Here is a 17,567-nt window from a genome sequence, read left to right as displayed (position 1 = left end):
TTCTGGTTCCATCTCCTAATGTGAGACATGCAAGAATAAGTGGTGAACCGGTTCTGGGAATTAGGAATCCTGCTTCCCGGATTTCAGTACAAGACATCTTGGTAGAAACTCTCATTGGGTACCGACTCCACCTTCTCAGTAAATCTCCAGGATGTTTTTAGGAAGAGTCGATTGCATGCTCTGGAGATACTGTGCCTCTTATTCTGTCATGAAGAATGCATCTGTGATCCCCCTTGAACACTTCTTCTCTCTTTCAGTGCCTTCTGTTGGGCACTCATGCTCATTCCATATCAGGGTGGTCAATTCAGAAACAGTGTCACTCTCTGGACCCTTTGCTGACTGCTAACAGTGAAGAGGAGGGTCTTTACACGTGTTATGGACTGTATTATCTCCCCAAAAGTCATATGCTGAAGCTCTAAACCCCAGTGTGATGGTATTTGGAGGAGGGGTGTTTGGGAGGTAATTAGGGTTAGATGAGGTCATGAGGGTGGGGCCCTGTGCTGGAATTAGTGACCTTCTAGGAGGAAGAGACCAGAGAGGTCTCTCTCTCTGTCTCTGCCATATGAGGACACATGGAGAAGTCAGCAAACCAGGAAGAGAGCTCCCACCAGGAACCAAATCAGCCAGCATCCTGATCTTGGACTCTCCAGCTTCCAGAACTGTGAGAAATTAAGCCACCCAGTCTGAGGTATTTTGTTGTGACAACCTGACAACTAAGACAAACCATCAGCTCCATCAGTAGGCTTGCCTCCTAGGAAAAGTGTACATTGATGTTTCCTCCTGTGACTCTGATGGGGGGTTGGAGGCAGCAGTGGACACTTTGTTACCCAGTGTGGGGAGAGCAGGACTCAAGGGGGAAGAAGTATATAGTAAGTTGCTCTCACACTAGAAAGCACTGGGGAAAAAAGTCATAAGAATTAGCACTTGTTCTGCAGGCCTCCATGTGACAGTACGACAAGAACTACCTCAGGGGTCCTGAACACAGCACTGGGAAGGAAGGGGGGCTATGGAAGGAAACCCCCATCACGGCTGGTCATCCAAGCCGCCCTCCCCCAGATAGACATTACCAACAATTAGCCACTGCTGCGTGTGCATGTCACAGCTTCTAGGATTGGATCGTTCCTGAGAACATCCATCTCATGTCATGGAGGGAGTTTTGCCCGCACCTTGAAGGCTGAGTGGGCAAAGAAGTTGTCAACCCCCTGTAGTTGTTGACTACAAGCCCCTTTCCCGATTCCTCCCAGGGAACAAGCTTCTTGGGCAAGTGTTTCTCTTAAGAGGGCATGCCTACTAGGCTGGAGGGAATGTAATATGCACGGCCACTCTGGAAAACTGACTGTTACTTATAAAACCAAACATACGCTTACCATATAACCCAGCGACCTCAGTCCTGGGTATTTATCCCAGAGAAATGAAGACTATGTTCATACAAAAACTTGTACGTGAAAGCTCATGAATGCTTTATTTCTAATAGTCCCAAACTGGCCAGGTGTCCTTCAACAGGTGAGTAGTTAAACAAGCTGTGAAACATCCACACTATGGAAAACAACTCAGCCACAAAAACAAATGAGACACACAACCACCTGGATGGGTCTCCAGGACATCATGGAGAATGAAAAAAAATCCAGTCTCAAAAGGTTGCATACGTGGTGATCATTTTGTAATGTATAAAAATATTGAATCACTATGCTGTATATCTGAAACTAATATAATATTTTAAGTCCACTATACTTCAATTTTAAAAAAATATACATATATGACAAGTTAAGAAGAAAGCGTACATACTGTATGGTTCCATTTGTATAACATTCTCAAGATGACAAAATTATACTGCTGGAGCACTGATTCATGGTTTCTGGGGTAGGGAAGGGGAGGTGGGGTAGGGAGTGCCTGTCAAAGAACAGCATGAGGAAGGTTCTTTGTGTCTGTATCTTGATTGTGGTGGTAGTAGTTGAAGGAGTGAATAACAACACCGTTACTAAGATTGCGTTTAACCTGCAAAGGAGCCGGGCCAGGTAGTGTGGAGTGAGAGCATGGGAGATACGCCTTGCACACAGAAGACAGTCTGACTCTATGTTGACAATAAAATGAGAGATTTAGAGTATACGTGTATCTTTTATTGAGTTTGTGTTTTGGCCATGTAGTATCGCAATTAGGTGATGGAAGTGTTATACTCCAGATGAGAGTAGAAGCCTGTTCTGGTTTGTCTTTGTATCCCCAAGGCCTAGTGCTCTTCCTGCCATGTGTCAGGTACTCAGTAAAATGAATGAGAGGCTAAGTTGCAGGTCCCATTCTCCAGCCACTAAGAGGCACCGTCACCTGTAAGACAGGTTCGAGTTTGCTCGCACCCTCATGTTAAGATTTTATGTGGTACCATGATACCCCCTTGGTAACACACAATAAAACTGTGCGTTTAGTGTTTATTGTCAATCTACACTTGAGATGCAAAAGATCAATCTTAATAGCTTCAAATGGGTTGTTATTTTCCTTGAGACATTTGGCGAGGTGTTTTGGATGAAAGCTCATCCTCATTGCCATATCTCTCTTTTTGGTCTCTAATGTGTATACTATAATACAAAAACCATCTCCTTCTAAGCTCGTGGAAGCCAAATGCAGGTTATTCCTGGGGAGTGGAATTCAGAGACCAAAAGAGGACGCAGGTTCACACCCCTTCTCCATCAATACTGAGTTCCAATGAATCCGATTTCTTTTGCAGTTAGAAGCAGACAAGGTGAGGGATCCAGAATTTTGAATTCGGCAGCCCAAACCTACCTTCACACTCAAAAATGCATTCACCAGGTTTACCAGGCAGCCTGCGGGGTGTAGGAATTCTTGCCCTCTGTACAGCTACACACAGGAGCTGTTCCACTGTGACGGTGTTCATGCATTTTGGTCGTGTTTGGTATCAGGCACCATGTTTAAGCATTTTCAAACACCCACTCTACATGTTCAAGCTGAAGAAACAAAAAGCCAGATTGTATACCCAACTTTGGCCAGGTGAGTCAATTCCCAATGAAATGCTGACCAAGGAGACTGGAATGGGGGCAGAACTACTATTATTTGAAATATAATAGCCCATCGGGGAGCTTTGCCGTGCTAGTCTATAGTAATAAGATTTGACAGGTGGAGAAACAAGGAGAGATCAGGAAATAACAGAACAACTAGCTAGAATACATTTACCACCTTGTAAGTCATTTCTTTCCCTTCAGTGGCAGGGAAGGAGGATGAGGGAAGGGAGAAAGAAACACACCACGGCGCATCAAGGATAGAAAAGAGGATATTAATTTTCTGTTGCCATGGTAATGGATTTCCAGCAATGGCTTCTCACCGAAGACTTCCCCCCCATCCTTTTTTTTTAGGGATAATGGCCCTTGAATGTTATCCTAGGAATCACACAAGAAAATTAAAACTCCCCCATGAAAATACTGCCATGTAAGAAAGCAAACTTTCAGATCCATGCACAACCAGGCCTGTACTGTAAACAGTACAAGCTTGCAGAGCTGGTAGTCACCCAACCTAAAAGAAGAAGTCAAAAGCAAGATCTGTTTATTTCGTGTTATTTGCAAAAGAATTCTGAAAGATAGTAGAGGTACATCTGCTAATATTTGGCCTGGGACTAGATTTTCAACCACACTCAGAAACTCCATCCTAAGTGCCAAGGCAAATACCCTGGTTATTATGATGATAAAGTTAATATGTCCTAACACCTTTCCAAAGAGCCTTCCAAGTGTGGGGGAAATCAATCACTGGCTTCAAAACTCAGGCTTCCCAGGTGATCGCTGACACCCATCACAGATGGACGTGAAAGCCCAGCTTCCCTCCTGGTGTCATCAAACTGCCCGACCTTCTCTCCTTTTCATCTATTTGTCCAACCAGCTGAGATTCGTGGGCGTGTCCAGTACTAGATGCTGGTTATCTAAGGATGGATAAATAAGACAGAATTCCTAACCTCCACAGCTTAAACCCTAGTGTCATCTACCTACGAGAGATACAAACCAGCAAGAGTTCCCACACTTCATGACGATAAAGGTATGATGAAGATGTAAGGAGCGAGCCAGGCATGAGAGACCTTAGGAAGGACAGACCAGGAAACTGCGGGGCATCCTGGGGCGGAGAGTGGTTGAGCTGGATTGTGAAGATACAAAAGGCAGGAGAGAGACAAACAAGGTTTTCCTATATGAGATCCAGACCTCCCTCATTTACTGGAAATTGTCCAAATTTTCATGCTGCAGATAGAGGTAAACATTTTCAAAAGGTAGAGAATAAAGCGAGAGCCATTTATCCTGCAACTCTGAGTTAGCACCTGCACTGGAGATACATGAGGTCAGACGCAATGAGAAGGGGAGAGTAATCAAAAATATAAGAGGATATAACAGAATAATATATAAGAGAAAAGTCCCACCCTCTTGGGCCTGACCTTGGTTGAGGAGGCAAAACATTATCATATAAGAGAGTGTGTACGTAGTATGAATACTAGGTAGTCTACGCTAAATAACTGGCATAGATCTAAGTTCATAGGGACAGAGAGAAAGAAGCTGGTGGAACAAGGCAACATTTCCCAGAGAGGTCAGGATTTGGACAGAAAGGAGAGAACTGATCGCAGGCAACGAAAGCACAGGTCAGATCCTGTCACGCCCTTCCCCTAGAATCACTGATGGCTCTCCAGGCACAGTTTCTGGCTCACTCTCTGTGCTTCCCTGGGACGAGGACAGCCCTATCTATAATACTTCTAAAAACTAAGTTGGCTTTTTCTCACCCTCAGCCCCTCTTATATGAGCCAGTTTCTTAAGATAAATCTCTTGATAGACAGATATTATATATATTATATTTCTATATGTACATGATAAATATCCTCTATGTGTTATATCTGTGTCTATATCTAGCTAGCTAGCTAGATATCATCTCTATATATTCTATTGCTTCTGCTTCTCTGAAGAACTGTAATATATCAGGTTTCATTAAAGAACAAGAAGCTATCCATGCTATTTTATTAACCAACCAGAAGCAGACAAGCTTTGCTCACATTCTGTTTGCCCAAGTTTTTCTTCTCTCCATAAACCGTTAGAGTCGATTTCACCAGTGCATCCGAACGATGTGCTGACAGTAGGCCCCTCCCCTGTCTCTGTTGTCCTTCTCTACCCTCCCCAAGCCATGCCTCTACTGGAAACATGCTATAAAACATGCTGTGGAATATTGAACTCCCCTGGAGCAGCCTGTTTTCTGCCAACAGCACACGCAGAAAGCAATATCAGCTCCTAAAGTCATGTGGGTTAAGGGATGTTAGAAGAAAGTCAGTGCTCTGGATCTCAGGATGTAGCCCACCTAAGTGCTGGAGGGGAACACAGAGAAAGAGGGAAGGAGTGGGAGGGAGAAAGAGAGAAAGAAGGAGAAAGAGAGAGAGACTACCTTCACACAGCAGGAAGGTCGTGGACAACCTTGGATGGACTTGGACGTGAACGTGGGGAAGACTAATGGAGGGGAGGCTGGAGGGGTGTCAGCTCCTTTTCAGGGTGACACTGCTGTTGGAATTCCACCCTCCCCCCGAAGGGAGCAGGAAAGCCAATGCTTCACCCACTTTGCAACAGTTTTTAAAACTTAAGCAATAAAACTCCAAGCACATGTGCACACACATGCACAAGTGTGAGTAAAGCTAGTAAAATCTGTAAGAGCCCTGTGGGTTGTACCAACATTGATCTCTTTGCTTTGATACTGTACTATGCGTAAGATGTCACCGTGGCGGGAAAGCTGGGTGAAGGATACCTGAAACTTCTATCTTTTTGCAACTTCCTGCAAGAATATAATAATTTCAAAATACAAAGTTTAAAAAAAAAGCCTCAAGCAGAGCTATGAAATTGGAAAACGCGACTAGCAGCATGAGAGACGGCCCCCCTCCTCTGTCCTTCAAACCATGAAACCAGCAACACAGAGGATGGACACAGGGCACAGAGCAACACCATGGGCTCTAGGACTTAGGGATGCGTGGCTCGCCTGAGACACACCGGCTCCTGGTCCCATCAGGCCCTCGGCCCCACCATCCTCGGGGAGGAATTGCACTTCCAGAGGCTGAGTTTTGTTTTCTTCCCCCTGATTCCAGTTGAGAGCCCAACACTGGCCAGAAACACCCCTGGCCAGCTCAGCCTCTCCTGGACAACCGCCCAGGGCCAGCCCCGCCAGGGAGAGCACAGGCAACCAACAGAACTCAAGGCCCAAGAATGGCTCTGCAGCTGAGATGTGTAAAAAACCTGCACATGCTAGACCCTACCCGTTTATCTAAGTCTATTCTACTCCATGAAGGAGCATGAAACAGTTCCAGGACGCATTTGCCTGCCCTTAGCGGGAATGCAGGTGCTGCTGGCTCATTCCCCAGCCCCTTTCCCCACCCACCGAGGGACTTACTGTCAGCCGTTTGGAGGAGCCTGACTTCCAGCATACCTGTCCCCTGTGCGTGTGGACAGCAGGGCAGGTTGGGGCGCATCGGCCTCACCCACCGTAACTGCTGGCCTCTCTTAGGCAGAAGTCATACATGAGGACAGAACAGACAGAAAGGGGGTAGAGCTTAGAGGCAAAGGAAAAAATATTTTCCATGAACAGATCATATATTTCCCTATGAAGCTTTGCCTCTTTCCTCAGTCCATTCACTGCTATACAGTGAAGTGTCTGGAAGAAACATTTATCTCTGCCCTCAAAGCCCAGGAACACCAGCTCTCATTAACTTTTCCATTTTATTCTTTCAGAAGATCCACATTCAGATAATCCAATTTATATGTGGTCAAAATTACCTGAGGCAAGTGTCCAAGGAAAAATCCCCCCATCCTTGCCCCCAATCAATTCTTACATCGTATAAGGAGAACTCCTTTAAAAATGCAACCCACTGTCTTTCTTTTTTTTAATTAATTAATTAATTTACTTATTTATTTTTGGCTGCATTGGATCTTCATTGCTGCAGGCGGGCCTTCTCTAGTTGTGGTGAGCGGGGGCTACTCTGTTGCGGTGCACGGGCTTCTCATTGCAGTGGCTTCTCTTGTTGCGGAGCACAGGCTCTAGGCACGTGGGCTTCAGTAGTTGTGGCACGTGGGTTAAGTAGTTGTGGCTTGCGGGCTTTTAGAGCGCAGGCTCAGTAGTTGTGGCACACGGGCTTAGTTGCTCCGCAGCATGTGGGATCTTCCCGGACAAGGGCTCGAACCCGTGTCCCCTGCATTGGCAGGCGGATTCTTAACCACTGCACCACCAGGGAAGCCCCAACCCACTGTCTTTAATTTTGGTAGGTGATTCTGAGGCATTTGTCTGGCAATTGAGAAAGCAGTTCTTTAAAGCAATGGTTCTCCACCAGGCGAGTTTGCCCCCCAGGGGATATTTGGCAATGTCTGTAACCTATTTGGGCTGGAATTGGGGCTGGGATGTTACTGGTTTCTAGTGGGTAGAGGTGTTGCTGCACAGGACAGCCACCCCCCAAAAAAGATTTCCGACCCAAAATGTCAATAGTGACAAGGTTGAGAAACCTGGCTTGAAAGTTCTGCACAAGTTGATTACAGATAACCTCTATTATTCATTCAACAAACCACTACTTGGAACCTAGTATAATCTTAAGATATTATGCTGGGCCCTGAAGCAGGGGAGCCTGCCTTGAAGCATCTAGTAGAGGTTTACAGGAAAGTATAATGTAGGGTAGAGCAGCGGTCCCCAGTGTTTTTGGCACCAGGGACCAGTTTCGTGGAAGACGGTTTTTCCACAGACAGGGGGTGGGGGGTTTGGGGGTGTAGGGATGGTTCAGGCGGTAATGCGAGCGATGGGGAGCGATGGGGAGCGATGGGGAGCGATGGGAAGCACCCGATGAAGCTTCGCTCGCTTGCCCACTGCTCCCCTCCTGCCGTGCGGCCCGGTTCCTAACAGACCGTGGACGCTATCGGTCCACAGCCCATGGGTTGGGGACCCCTGGTATAGAGCATGCTAAGTGCCAGAGCGAAAATACAAGTCAAAAGAGGAAAGGCTATAAGTGTGTGAGGGTGGGATTGGGGGATGGCAGGAACGGATGTCGTTTTCCCCAAGACAACTGCAAAGTGCATATTCACTCTCAAATATAAAATTCACCCTCAAATATAGAATTTGCTCTCAAATATAAAATTGAAATAACTGCTAGAAAAGAGCACCAAAGCCCTAAGCACTTTTTAAGCACTCTCTCTTTCTGTTTTTATACTCACATCCTCAGAGAGAAGTAACCTGCTGCTTCCTTTTTAACTTTGTTTCTTGTTAAGATTATTTTCCTAACAATAATATTTTTCCAGTGCCAGGGAGATGTTTTATTTCCTTCTCCCGCCCTTAGTTTATTCTCTCCATCTATACATTTAAAATATTGATAAGCACAGTGTAATTTTGTACCTGCTAATTAGCTAAACAACACACGGCTAGCCTCTTTTAACTTTCCGCAGATCGCAACTTAAATTTGTTCACAATTTTGAGGATGCACGTTCCTAAACGTCTGTTCGTTGGCCTCTTTTTCAACACCGAGGGCCAAATGTGTAGCAGAAACAATTGTCTCCTTACCCCCTGCTCCCATTTTCCAAGCTGAAAGAAACCCTGGGATGACACAAAGATGCCAATGAAGAAGTAAAATAAACATAAGAGAAAATGGCTTATCCCCCCAGAAAATTAGTGACCAGATCATAGGGGGTTTCATCAAACAAAAGTGCACCTAGATTAGATTCGCAAGGCTGAATAGCCTCGTGATCATTTCCATGGCAGATATCGCAGACAATTATGTGTCTCCCAGGGCAGCAATGCGGATGATTAAACGGTCTGGAACGCTCCCATCGACAAATGTGAGCTCATAGCTAAGCTGAAATTGAAACCAGTTATGAAACAGAACTGCCAGATGCCATATGCCTGCATGCAAAATATTCCGGGCAATCTTACTAATCAGAAACTTAACATACGTCTTCAAGGCTCCACTTTGTGAGTGCCTCTGTGCAATATTGGGGGGCAACTTTGTATTTATTTGTTTTTAAGTCTGGGTTTGAATCTTGACTCTGCCACTTTCTAGTTCTTGAACCTAGGTAGGTAAGTCAGCACCACCTCTCTGAGTTTTTATTTTCCCATCTGTGAAATGAGGACAATCATGCCTATCTCTCAAGATTGTCATTCATTCTATCAGTCTAGGTCTGGTCAGGAATTCAGAGACCCTGTCAGTTATTTCAACAGAGAAAATTTAATAGAGAGTGTTGGTTAAGCAGTTGTTAGAGAACCAGAAAAGCAGAAGGAAGCAGAGAGGAAGCAGCTACACCCAGAAGGCTATGAGCAGAGGACAGAGGTTAGGGTTGTTAGAACCTGGAAGCTTGAAAGAAGGGCCTGGGGAGCTGAGACGCTGCCAGCTGGGGAAGGGGTGATGGCCTCTGAGGCACCATCATCACAGAAGCTTGGAGCCAGTAGAGCTGAACCTCAGCTGATTCCAAGAAGGTGCAAAACTCCAATTAAAAAGAAAATAAGGCAAAATAAATAAAGTGTAGTATAAAGTAAAAAAAAAAAAAGAGAGCAAGAGAGAGCTGGACACTGGAATAAATTGCCACTGCCAGGGTGATTGGCCATCGCTGGGTGACACACTCAAGCATCAGCAAGCATGTAAGAAGAAGCAAGTCCTTCTCCCGTTCAGCCCCAGTCTGACCTCTGGCACATCTCTGGCAGGTGGCAAAGGAGAAACATGATTGAAGAGAGCCCCCAGCTTCACACAGCAGAGCCCTGAAGGCTGGATTTGAAGCTGAGGTAGCTTAATACATGGCCCGTTCATCCACTCGTGTGTGCATTTACGGAGTGCTTACTATGTGTCCGACTGCAAGGCCCTGTGCTAGGCACTGGGGAGTCTGAAGACTTAAGTCGATAACTCATAAAGTGCACAGTTCAGTGTCTCACATAACATAGACTCTCAGTTAAAATCAGTAGTCCTCTCCGGGGCCCAGTGGGAAACATAAAGGAAAAGGACATGGAAAGCAAAACAATACAAACAAAACAAACACTGGCTCTTGCCTTTAGGAGCTCTGTGTTTAGGTTAATTATTGTGGGACAAGTCAAAGAGCAAAGTACAAAGTCATACGTGCTTGTACACTTTAAAAAGTATTTCTGATACAGGAAGGAAGGAAGGAATAAAACAGGTATTGAGGACATGGGGAGGGGGAAGGGTAAGCTGGCACAACGTGAGAGAGTAGCATGTACATATATACACTACCAAATGTAAAATAGGTAGCTAGTGGGGAGCAGCCGCATAGCACAGGGAGATCAGCTCGGTGCTTTGTGACCACCTAGAGGGGTGGGATGGGGAGGGTGGGAGGGAGACGCAAGAGGGAGGAAATATGGGAACATATGTATACGTATAGCTGATTCTCTTTGTTATAAAGCAGAAACTAGCACACCATTGTAAAGCAATTATACTCCAATAAAGATGTTAAAAATAAATAAATAAATAATAATTTTTTTAAAAAGGAATTGCTGTGCATTGTGAATATGAGCTTGCAGCGTATGCAGTGGCCTCACACCTAATCCGTTGTTTTCTTCTTGGCAGACGCACTACAAGATTTCGGCTTCTCTGTTGACCAGTGTCCCAAACAATTAAAACCAAATCTCAACATCAGATTTGGAATCATTCTGAGTAAGTAAAAATTATTGACATAATATAAAACATTCCACAACCTCTTTGTGGCCCAGACACCCAATTGCTCGTATTTACTGCAGTGGCTGGCTGAACCACTGCACCCCATCGCTCTCTGGAATTAACTCTATTTCCATTTTCATTTTCATTTCTCTCTCTGGGTAATATCCAGGTAGAGCAGAACTCTCATTTAATGCTGTGCTTTTGTACCAAAAAGACCCTAGGCACTCATTTGGATATTGCAAGCACCTGGAATCAGTATATCCAGCAAAATAAAGAAAATATTTTGAGCCTAAATATTGATGCCTGCTTAAGAGAGACCTTTTTTGCTTAGTTATCTCAGCCACAAACAAGTCTGGTACCAGCAGCATGGTTTATCTTTGCATTATTTCATTCCCCAAATAGCTCTTGTAAGTTCTTAAACCTTGACACAGGCAAAGACATGGAATATCTTCTCCCTCCACCCCAATGAATGAGCCAGAACGATTTCTGATTGTTTATTTTTACGTGGTCGTGTCATTACAGTTGGTCATTACATTGCTATAGCTGCTAGTGTATCTCCTTTCTAACACAGATTCATCAAAACCAGAGCAGACCTACTAGAGAATGGACTTGAGGATATGGGGAGGGGGAAGGGTAAGCTGTGACAAAGTGAGAGAGTGGCATGGACATATATACACTACCAAACGTAAAATAGATAGCTAGTGGGAAGCAGCCTCATAGCACAGGGAGATCAGCTCGGTGGTTTATGACCACCTAGAGGGGTGGGATAGGGAGGGTGGGAGAGAGGGAGATGCAAGAGGGAAGAGACATGGGAACATATGTATATGTATAACTGATTCACTTTGATATAAAGCAGAAACAAACACACCGTTGTAAAGCAATTATACTCCAATAAAGATGTTTAAAAAACAAAAAAAAAAAAAACCCAGTGCAGAAGGAGTTAATAAACTGAGCATGTGGGATCACTCCAGAGAAATGGAGGGAACATTCCAGAGGCCAAGAACTCTCATGCATCTTCATATTTCCAGACCCTGCAGAGCATCTGGGCTCTATACCAGCAGCTCCATGGATGATTTAGGGAGAGACAGAGAGGAAAGAGGAATAGAAGGAAGAGCGGGTGAAACATAGAAGGGAGGGATGGAGGAAAAGGCAGAAAGTCGGGAGCCAGCTCTGCAGAGCTGCCGGAAGCTTCCTGTGTGACAACGGGACAATGTCTGCCCGGCATCAGCGGCGAGGGTAGGCAGGCTGGACCACAGCCCACTGCTCTCAGGGGAGGCACCTGGGACTACGTAGCTGAGACACTGTGGAAGCCAGACCCCTGGCCGCCACATTCAGGGGCCATGGCATCAGGCCAGGGAAGCAGGTCAACCACCTGCTCTAAGCAGGTGAAGTTCGTGAAAGGGCCGTGTTTCATCCCCAGGGCTGTCCCAGTAGCATCGCCCAAATGCTGTTTTACCAAAAAAGAAAACTGTTCCCCATACAGCGCAGACTTCTGGAAAAGAAAGGTCCTTCGGCTCACGCGTTTAGGAATTTTGAACACTTTGATGCACAGCAAAACCCACACTAACAGGAAAACTGGTCTTCCCTTTCCCTTCAGGGGAGGACGTCGAGGAGCTCTTTCTGGACATCGCTCTCTTCAGTAAAGGCCTGTCCATTCTGAACTTCTCCTACCCCATCTGTGAAGCGGACCTACCCAAGTTTTCTTTCTGCGGAAGAAGGAAAGGAGGTAGGTGTCTGGCTGGCTGATGGCCCAGAGGGAGGTAGACAGGAGCTTGCGGCCGAGGTCAGGACACCCAGGCCGGCGTCTGGCTTTGCCCCCTCACCTGTGGACGAGCTTCACCTCACGTATCATCACGTGTTGTATAAAAATGACCGCACGGCCCATCCCACAGGGCCTGCCTTCCGGGGGAGTGTGAACATCAAGTGAAATGTGCCCATCGGGTATTTACAAAGAGAAACTTGTTACTGTTAGTGGTGGCACCATGTGAACAATGACTAGCGACAGAAAGAACAAATAGCTTCCCCAAATCCACTGAGATTCAGTGTTTCCAGGCTTCTCGTCAGCGGTCCCTTTAGTGGCGGGGTCCCCTCGATATACGCTGGCGGGATAAAATGAAGTTTTCCAAATGTCACTGTTGAACTGTGGTCGTTCCCTTTGAGTCAATGGCCAATAGGGACATTGGGTATCTTGACTCAAAATATATTGAATAGAAGCATGAAACCCACTGTATTATCTCCTCTTTCTCCAATTCACCAACCCTCAACCCTCTGCTATTCGTACCCCACTCTGGCCTGCCCCCCACCACGTCCTCCTTGCCCTCACCACCATCTTCACTGAGGCCCTGAGATGCCTCTGCGTATTTAACTAAAACTTGGGTCTGACCTGTGACTGACCTTCCCCGGAAGCTGCTCTCACCCCACTTCCCAGGGCCTCCTTCCCGCCTCCGTCGGCCAAGGGGGAGCAGACCCTTAATCCCACAGCCCACAAACACCTGCTTCTCTATTTCCACATTCATGCAAACTAGAGAGAAATCACCCAATTATGCTTTCTGAACAAACAATCGAGAAGAATTGGGGTCCCCTTCCCATCCTAAGGGATGCAGACGAGGGAGGTTTGTGCAGGAAAATGGGGGAATTTAAGGGCGTGCAGGCTGGAAGAAGCAGGGTGGACCTGGCTGTGATGTGCAGATGACAAGCCTCAGCTCCGCCCTCCCTCCCCACCCTCCTCCCTGCTCCCCGAAGTGTGGGACTCATAACTCAATTCTAGCACCTGCCATGTTGGCCTCTAGTTGCTCACTCCCCTTTGTCATCCCCAACAGACTTCCTGTGGATGGGGTGCTATCATCTCCATCTTCTTATTCCCAGGATATTAGATGTGCTGATACATAGGGAGTGCTAAGGACGGCACACGTACAGAGTGAAACAGCTAATGCAACACGAAGCACTGGTACCACACACTGTTCTAAGAGCTCTTCATCCAGTGAGTCATTTACTTCCTACCCCACCCTCAAGAGTTAGTATTATGAATACTCTACAGATGCAGAAAACAAGGCACAGAGAGTTTTAGGACCTTGTGCCGTCGCAGAGCTGGTGAGGGCCCCATGGCTTCAACCTGGGCAGGCTGGCTGCTGAGCCATAATCTTGGCTTCTAAGGAATGAATGAGCAAAGACCAAATGATGAAATGTATGAACGTGCCTTTTGACCGGGAGTTTACTTAAAATTACTTAAGAACTCTTTCTGGCCAGTGATCTTTGTTTTGAATCAGGATATTTTAAAATTCTTAACTAACCTACCAAAGAATGATTAGTCAGTTTTCCTTTCTCAACCTACTGGAAATATTTCTGATTAATCGGGTCCATTGATGTATTTCCCCAGCACGGTGAACTCTTCATGAGTTGGCCCCTATTTAACTTTTTCTACCTGCCCTCGGCCATGCCTGTACCAAACTCCTCACCCTACAGTCAGTCTCCTTCCCACTTCCTTCCTTCCTTCCTTCCTTCCTCCTTCCTTCCTTCCTCCTTCCTTCCTGCTTTCCTTCCTTCCTTCCTTCCTTCCTTCCTTCCTTCCTTCCCTCCTTCCTTCCTTCCTTCCCTCCCTTCCTCCCTCCTTCCTTCCTTCCTTCCTTCCTTCCTTCCTTCCCTCCCTCCCTCCCTCCCTCCCTCCTTCCTTCCTTCCTTCCTTCCTTCCTTCCTTCCTTCCTTCCTTCCTTCAACACTAAGTCCCTACTCTGTGCCAAGCACTTTGGGGAACCTGAAGATGAACCAAAAATAGTTTCTGCCTTCAAAGACATTCATGATGGTCTGAAGGGATTGGAGGTTCACAAGACAACTCTTCCAAGTTGCATTAAAGAGGTATAAAATGCCAAGGAAACTGATTGGGTAGAGGTCATTCCCAATGGATTCAACCTGTTGGAACAGGGCAATCTGGGAAATTTAATACAGAATTATTTTCCTGATTGCCTTAGGTTCTTTGAAAGCCAGTTAGAAGCTATATATAATATAGCATAAAATGCTGATGGTCTGCAAGCATTCCTGATTTTACAGAATGTTTTGGAGGACCTCAAAGCATCTTGAACTGATAACTAAATAATCACCCCCCCGAGAAAGATTGACATCTTCATAAGCTGCTACCTCTAGCCGGCATCTACTGTCCTATCTCCTGTGTTTGGCTTATCTTTCCAGTGTTTCTCCCAAATAAGTATTCTTGAACCCAAATGTATGGTACGCATTCTTCCAAGCATACTGGCATAGTGGTATGCTTGGAAGTACCGCCAGCTTAGTAAGAAAGGACACATACTGGGCTGTCCTTCACTCCTCCTTCCTTCTATTCCCTGGATAAAGTCTCCCCATCTCCCTCCTGGACAATGGAAATGGCTTCTAGTTGGTTTCCCTCTCTCCCTACTGCTGCCAGCATAGTCTTCTCAAATACCGATCTAATCATGTCTCCCCTCCTCCCAAAAGACTCCAAGAGTCCCCATCTCTACAGAACAAAGTCTAAGTTCTTTAGTGACCAAAGTTCATCACACATTTGACTCTAGCCTGTTTCTAGACACATTCTGCCCCACAAGGATGCACCCTTAGCACCAGCTTTATCATAAGTCATTTGCCAGTGTCCGACCACACCCTGTGTTTTCACTCACATGACGTTGTTCTGATGGTCCCCTTAGCCTCGAATATCTGTTCCCCCTTTGTCTTCTGCCCAGACCTAACTCAAGGATCACCTCCTCTGGGAAACCTTCCTCCAGTCCCCAGCCTGGTGAAATGCTCCCTCTGGATCCTCCTGGAGTATCACATTCCTACTTATCTCAGCTGAAATTATACTATATAGTGTGTGTGCGTGTGAGTCTTCCTTGAAGGCAGACACCTCAAACTGTGAACTCCCTGAAGGAAGGGGGAGTCTGTCTTGCTCCTTTCTATCTCTGCAGACCTGACAAAGAGAGCCTGGCACCGACTAAAGATGCAATAAATAATTAAATTTGCCTATGATGGGTTAAGTGCAAGTTTACCAGCCCACTTCAGAAGTGACCATCTGATAATGTTTATGCAGGCCACAGACAAAGAGCACATCAAACCCTAGTAAATCTCTTGGTCCTCCAAGTTTAAGAAAACTGAACTATTTTTTCTTCCGTGAATGGTTTTAATAAGTTTAATAAAACAGAAGAGATATTATTCCCCAAAACTGAGGTAGTTCAATTCAGTTCCGCAGCTTGAAAGGCTGGTGTTTATCTTATCTGAACACTGGGCAGCCCTGCAGCCATTTACTGGCTTTCTTGCTGTGGGGTTAATAATCGCACAGGTGGGCTGAGAGCCGAACTTGGGGAATTGCCAGGAAATTTCAAGTAGTATAAAACGATCAGAAAAGCGATACACAAATGCTGCATAAACAAATGCTTATGTAAATTACATAAGCCAGGAAAGAGTAAAACCTTACATTCAGAGGCTTCTTGGGTTATTACATTTTTTTAACCCACCCACAAACCTACTGCAGGAATGATTCTATTGAAAAGAAGTGATTAGAAAAGGGGAAAAAACGGCACCGATGAGAAGTGAAGTCAATTCAAGCTCAAACACCAGCGGTGGCTGGTGCCGTATTAAGGAGAGAGCTGAGTGCCTCCGGGGCTGCAGATCCTTATCAGCAGAGCGGTGAGAAGACTTGCTGCCCACCACAGGCCACACGTGACGTACGGTATCAGCCGCAGTTGAGTTGTGTGATGTTTCCACGGCATTACGATGCATTCCTCTGCACCCAGCAGGCTGTTCCCCAAGCCAGATAACACTACAGAATGGGTCAGGCTTAGTAAGACTGTGTGAATAAAATGTTGTTTCCTTTTCTTCTGCATCTTCCTCAGCTAGCTCCAAGGCAAAAGCACATGGGATTCAAAGAGCCAATGATGCTCTTTTGACATTCCCATTTAGGGTGTGATGGATAATTTGGGGGAAACAGCCTATATGTCCAATTATAGGGAATTGGCTGAATTCAGCCATTTTTTCAGCCAAACAAAGGTACCATCTGTTGTGCTTTCAAATGATGTTGTAGGAGATTATTAAGTTACATAAAAAGATACTCATAAGAATATGGTTAAGTGACAAAGAAGCTGCTATAAAAGAGTACCCACTATTGGATTTTGTTTTTATTAAAATGTATGTAAGTGTATACACCAAAACACTCTGAAATAGTATACACTTAGGTGTTAATCATGATTACCTCTAAATGGTGGCACTGCAGATCTTTATTTTCATCTTTTTGGAAATCTCTTTTGTTATTATAATAAATTTACAAGGTTGCTCTTTTAAATATTAGTTGATCTTTGTAGGAAAGACTGGAGAGGATGAATTCTCTCCCCTCTGGATAGTAAATAAGAGTTTTCAAAAAAGAATCATAATCTACTTAACACTCAATGATATTTGGAGTTACACAGAATCTGAATCAAACTGTTGGATCATCTAGTATCCATTCTGTACTCTTTCCCTATGTTCCCACAGCCCCCTTTACTGGCTGTGGGTTCATTGAGCAGGAACCAAAATCGGCCCCTGTTTTACTTCCTACTCTGTCAATGCTCCCCTGTTCCTTTCTCTCCTCCTGGCATCAGGTCATATAGATCCATTTGCTTTGCTTGATCTTGATGCTTTCAAACTGGCTCCATCACTGTTTACGACTGAATTGGGATTAAATTGAAAGTTCCTAGAGACCACACTTAATTACTAACCCTGAGGAGGGAAGCTGCAGTAAACTTCTTAATACCCAAGTTATAAGAGTAATGCCGGGAGAATCTCCACGTGGTTAGATAGTGTGTGTCTGCGCGTGTGCACACGTACGCACAGGATATATAAGATCATAAACTAGGAGACCTGCAGGGTAAGGGCTCTTCTTTGACACTTGACAGCAGTGATTGACATGGAGGAAACACGATGAGAGGACTTGACGTCATAC

General features: G+C 45.4%; 1 protein-coding gene across 2 annotated transcripts in view; it reads left to right on the top strand.

The window, feature by feature from the left end:
- The window catches only part of LY86 (lymphocyte antigen 86), a 54,300-nt gene that overhangs the window by 19,475 nt on the left and 17,258 nt on the right, over positions 1-17,567 (top strand). Inside the window, exons 2-4 of one of the 2 annotated variants that reach the window (XM_082346652.1) lie at positions 10,547-10,633; positions 12,234-12,362; positions 15,340-16,702. In XM_082346652.1, the coding sequence (XP_082202778.1) occupies positions 10,547-10,633; positions 12,234-12,362; positions 15,340-15,449 (326 nt within the window). In that variant the 3' untranslated portion in view covers positions 15,450-16,702. Of the gene's footprint in view, positions 1-10,546; positions 10,634-12,233; positions 12,363-15,339; positions 16,703-17,567 lie in introns of those variants that run through there. The other variant, XM_082346651.1, reaches the window with a different exon arrangement.

This window comes from Balaenoptera borealis (assembly GCF_965194805.1).
Source record: "Balaenoptera borealis genome assembly, chromosome: 12".
Lineage (NCBI taxonomy): Eukaryota > Metazoa > Chordata > Mammalia > Artiodactyla > Balaenopteridae > Balaenoptera > Balaenoptera borealis.
Note: the sequence above shows the minus strand (reverse complement) of the source record. Positions and strands in the feature narration are given on the sequence as shown.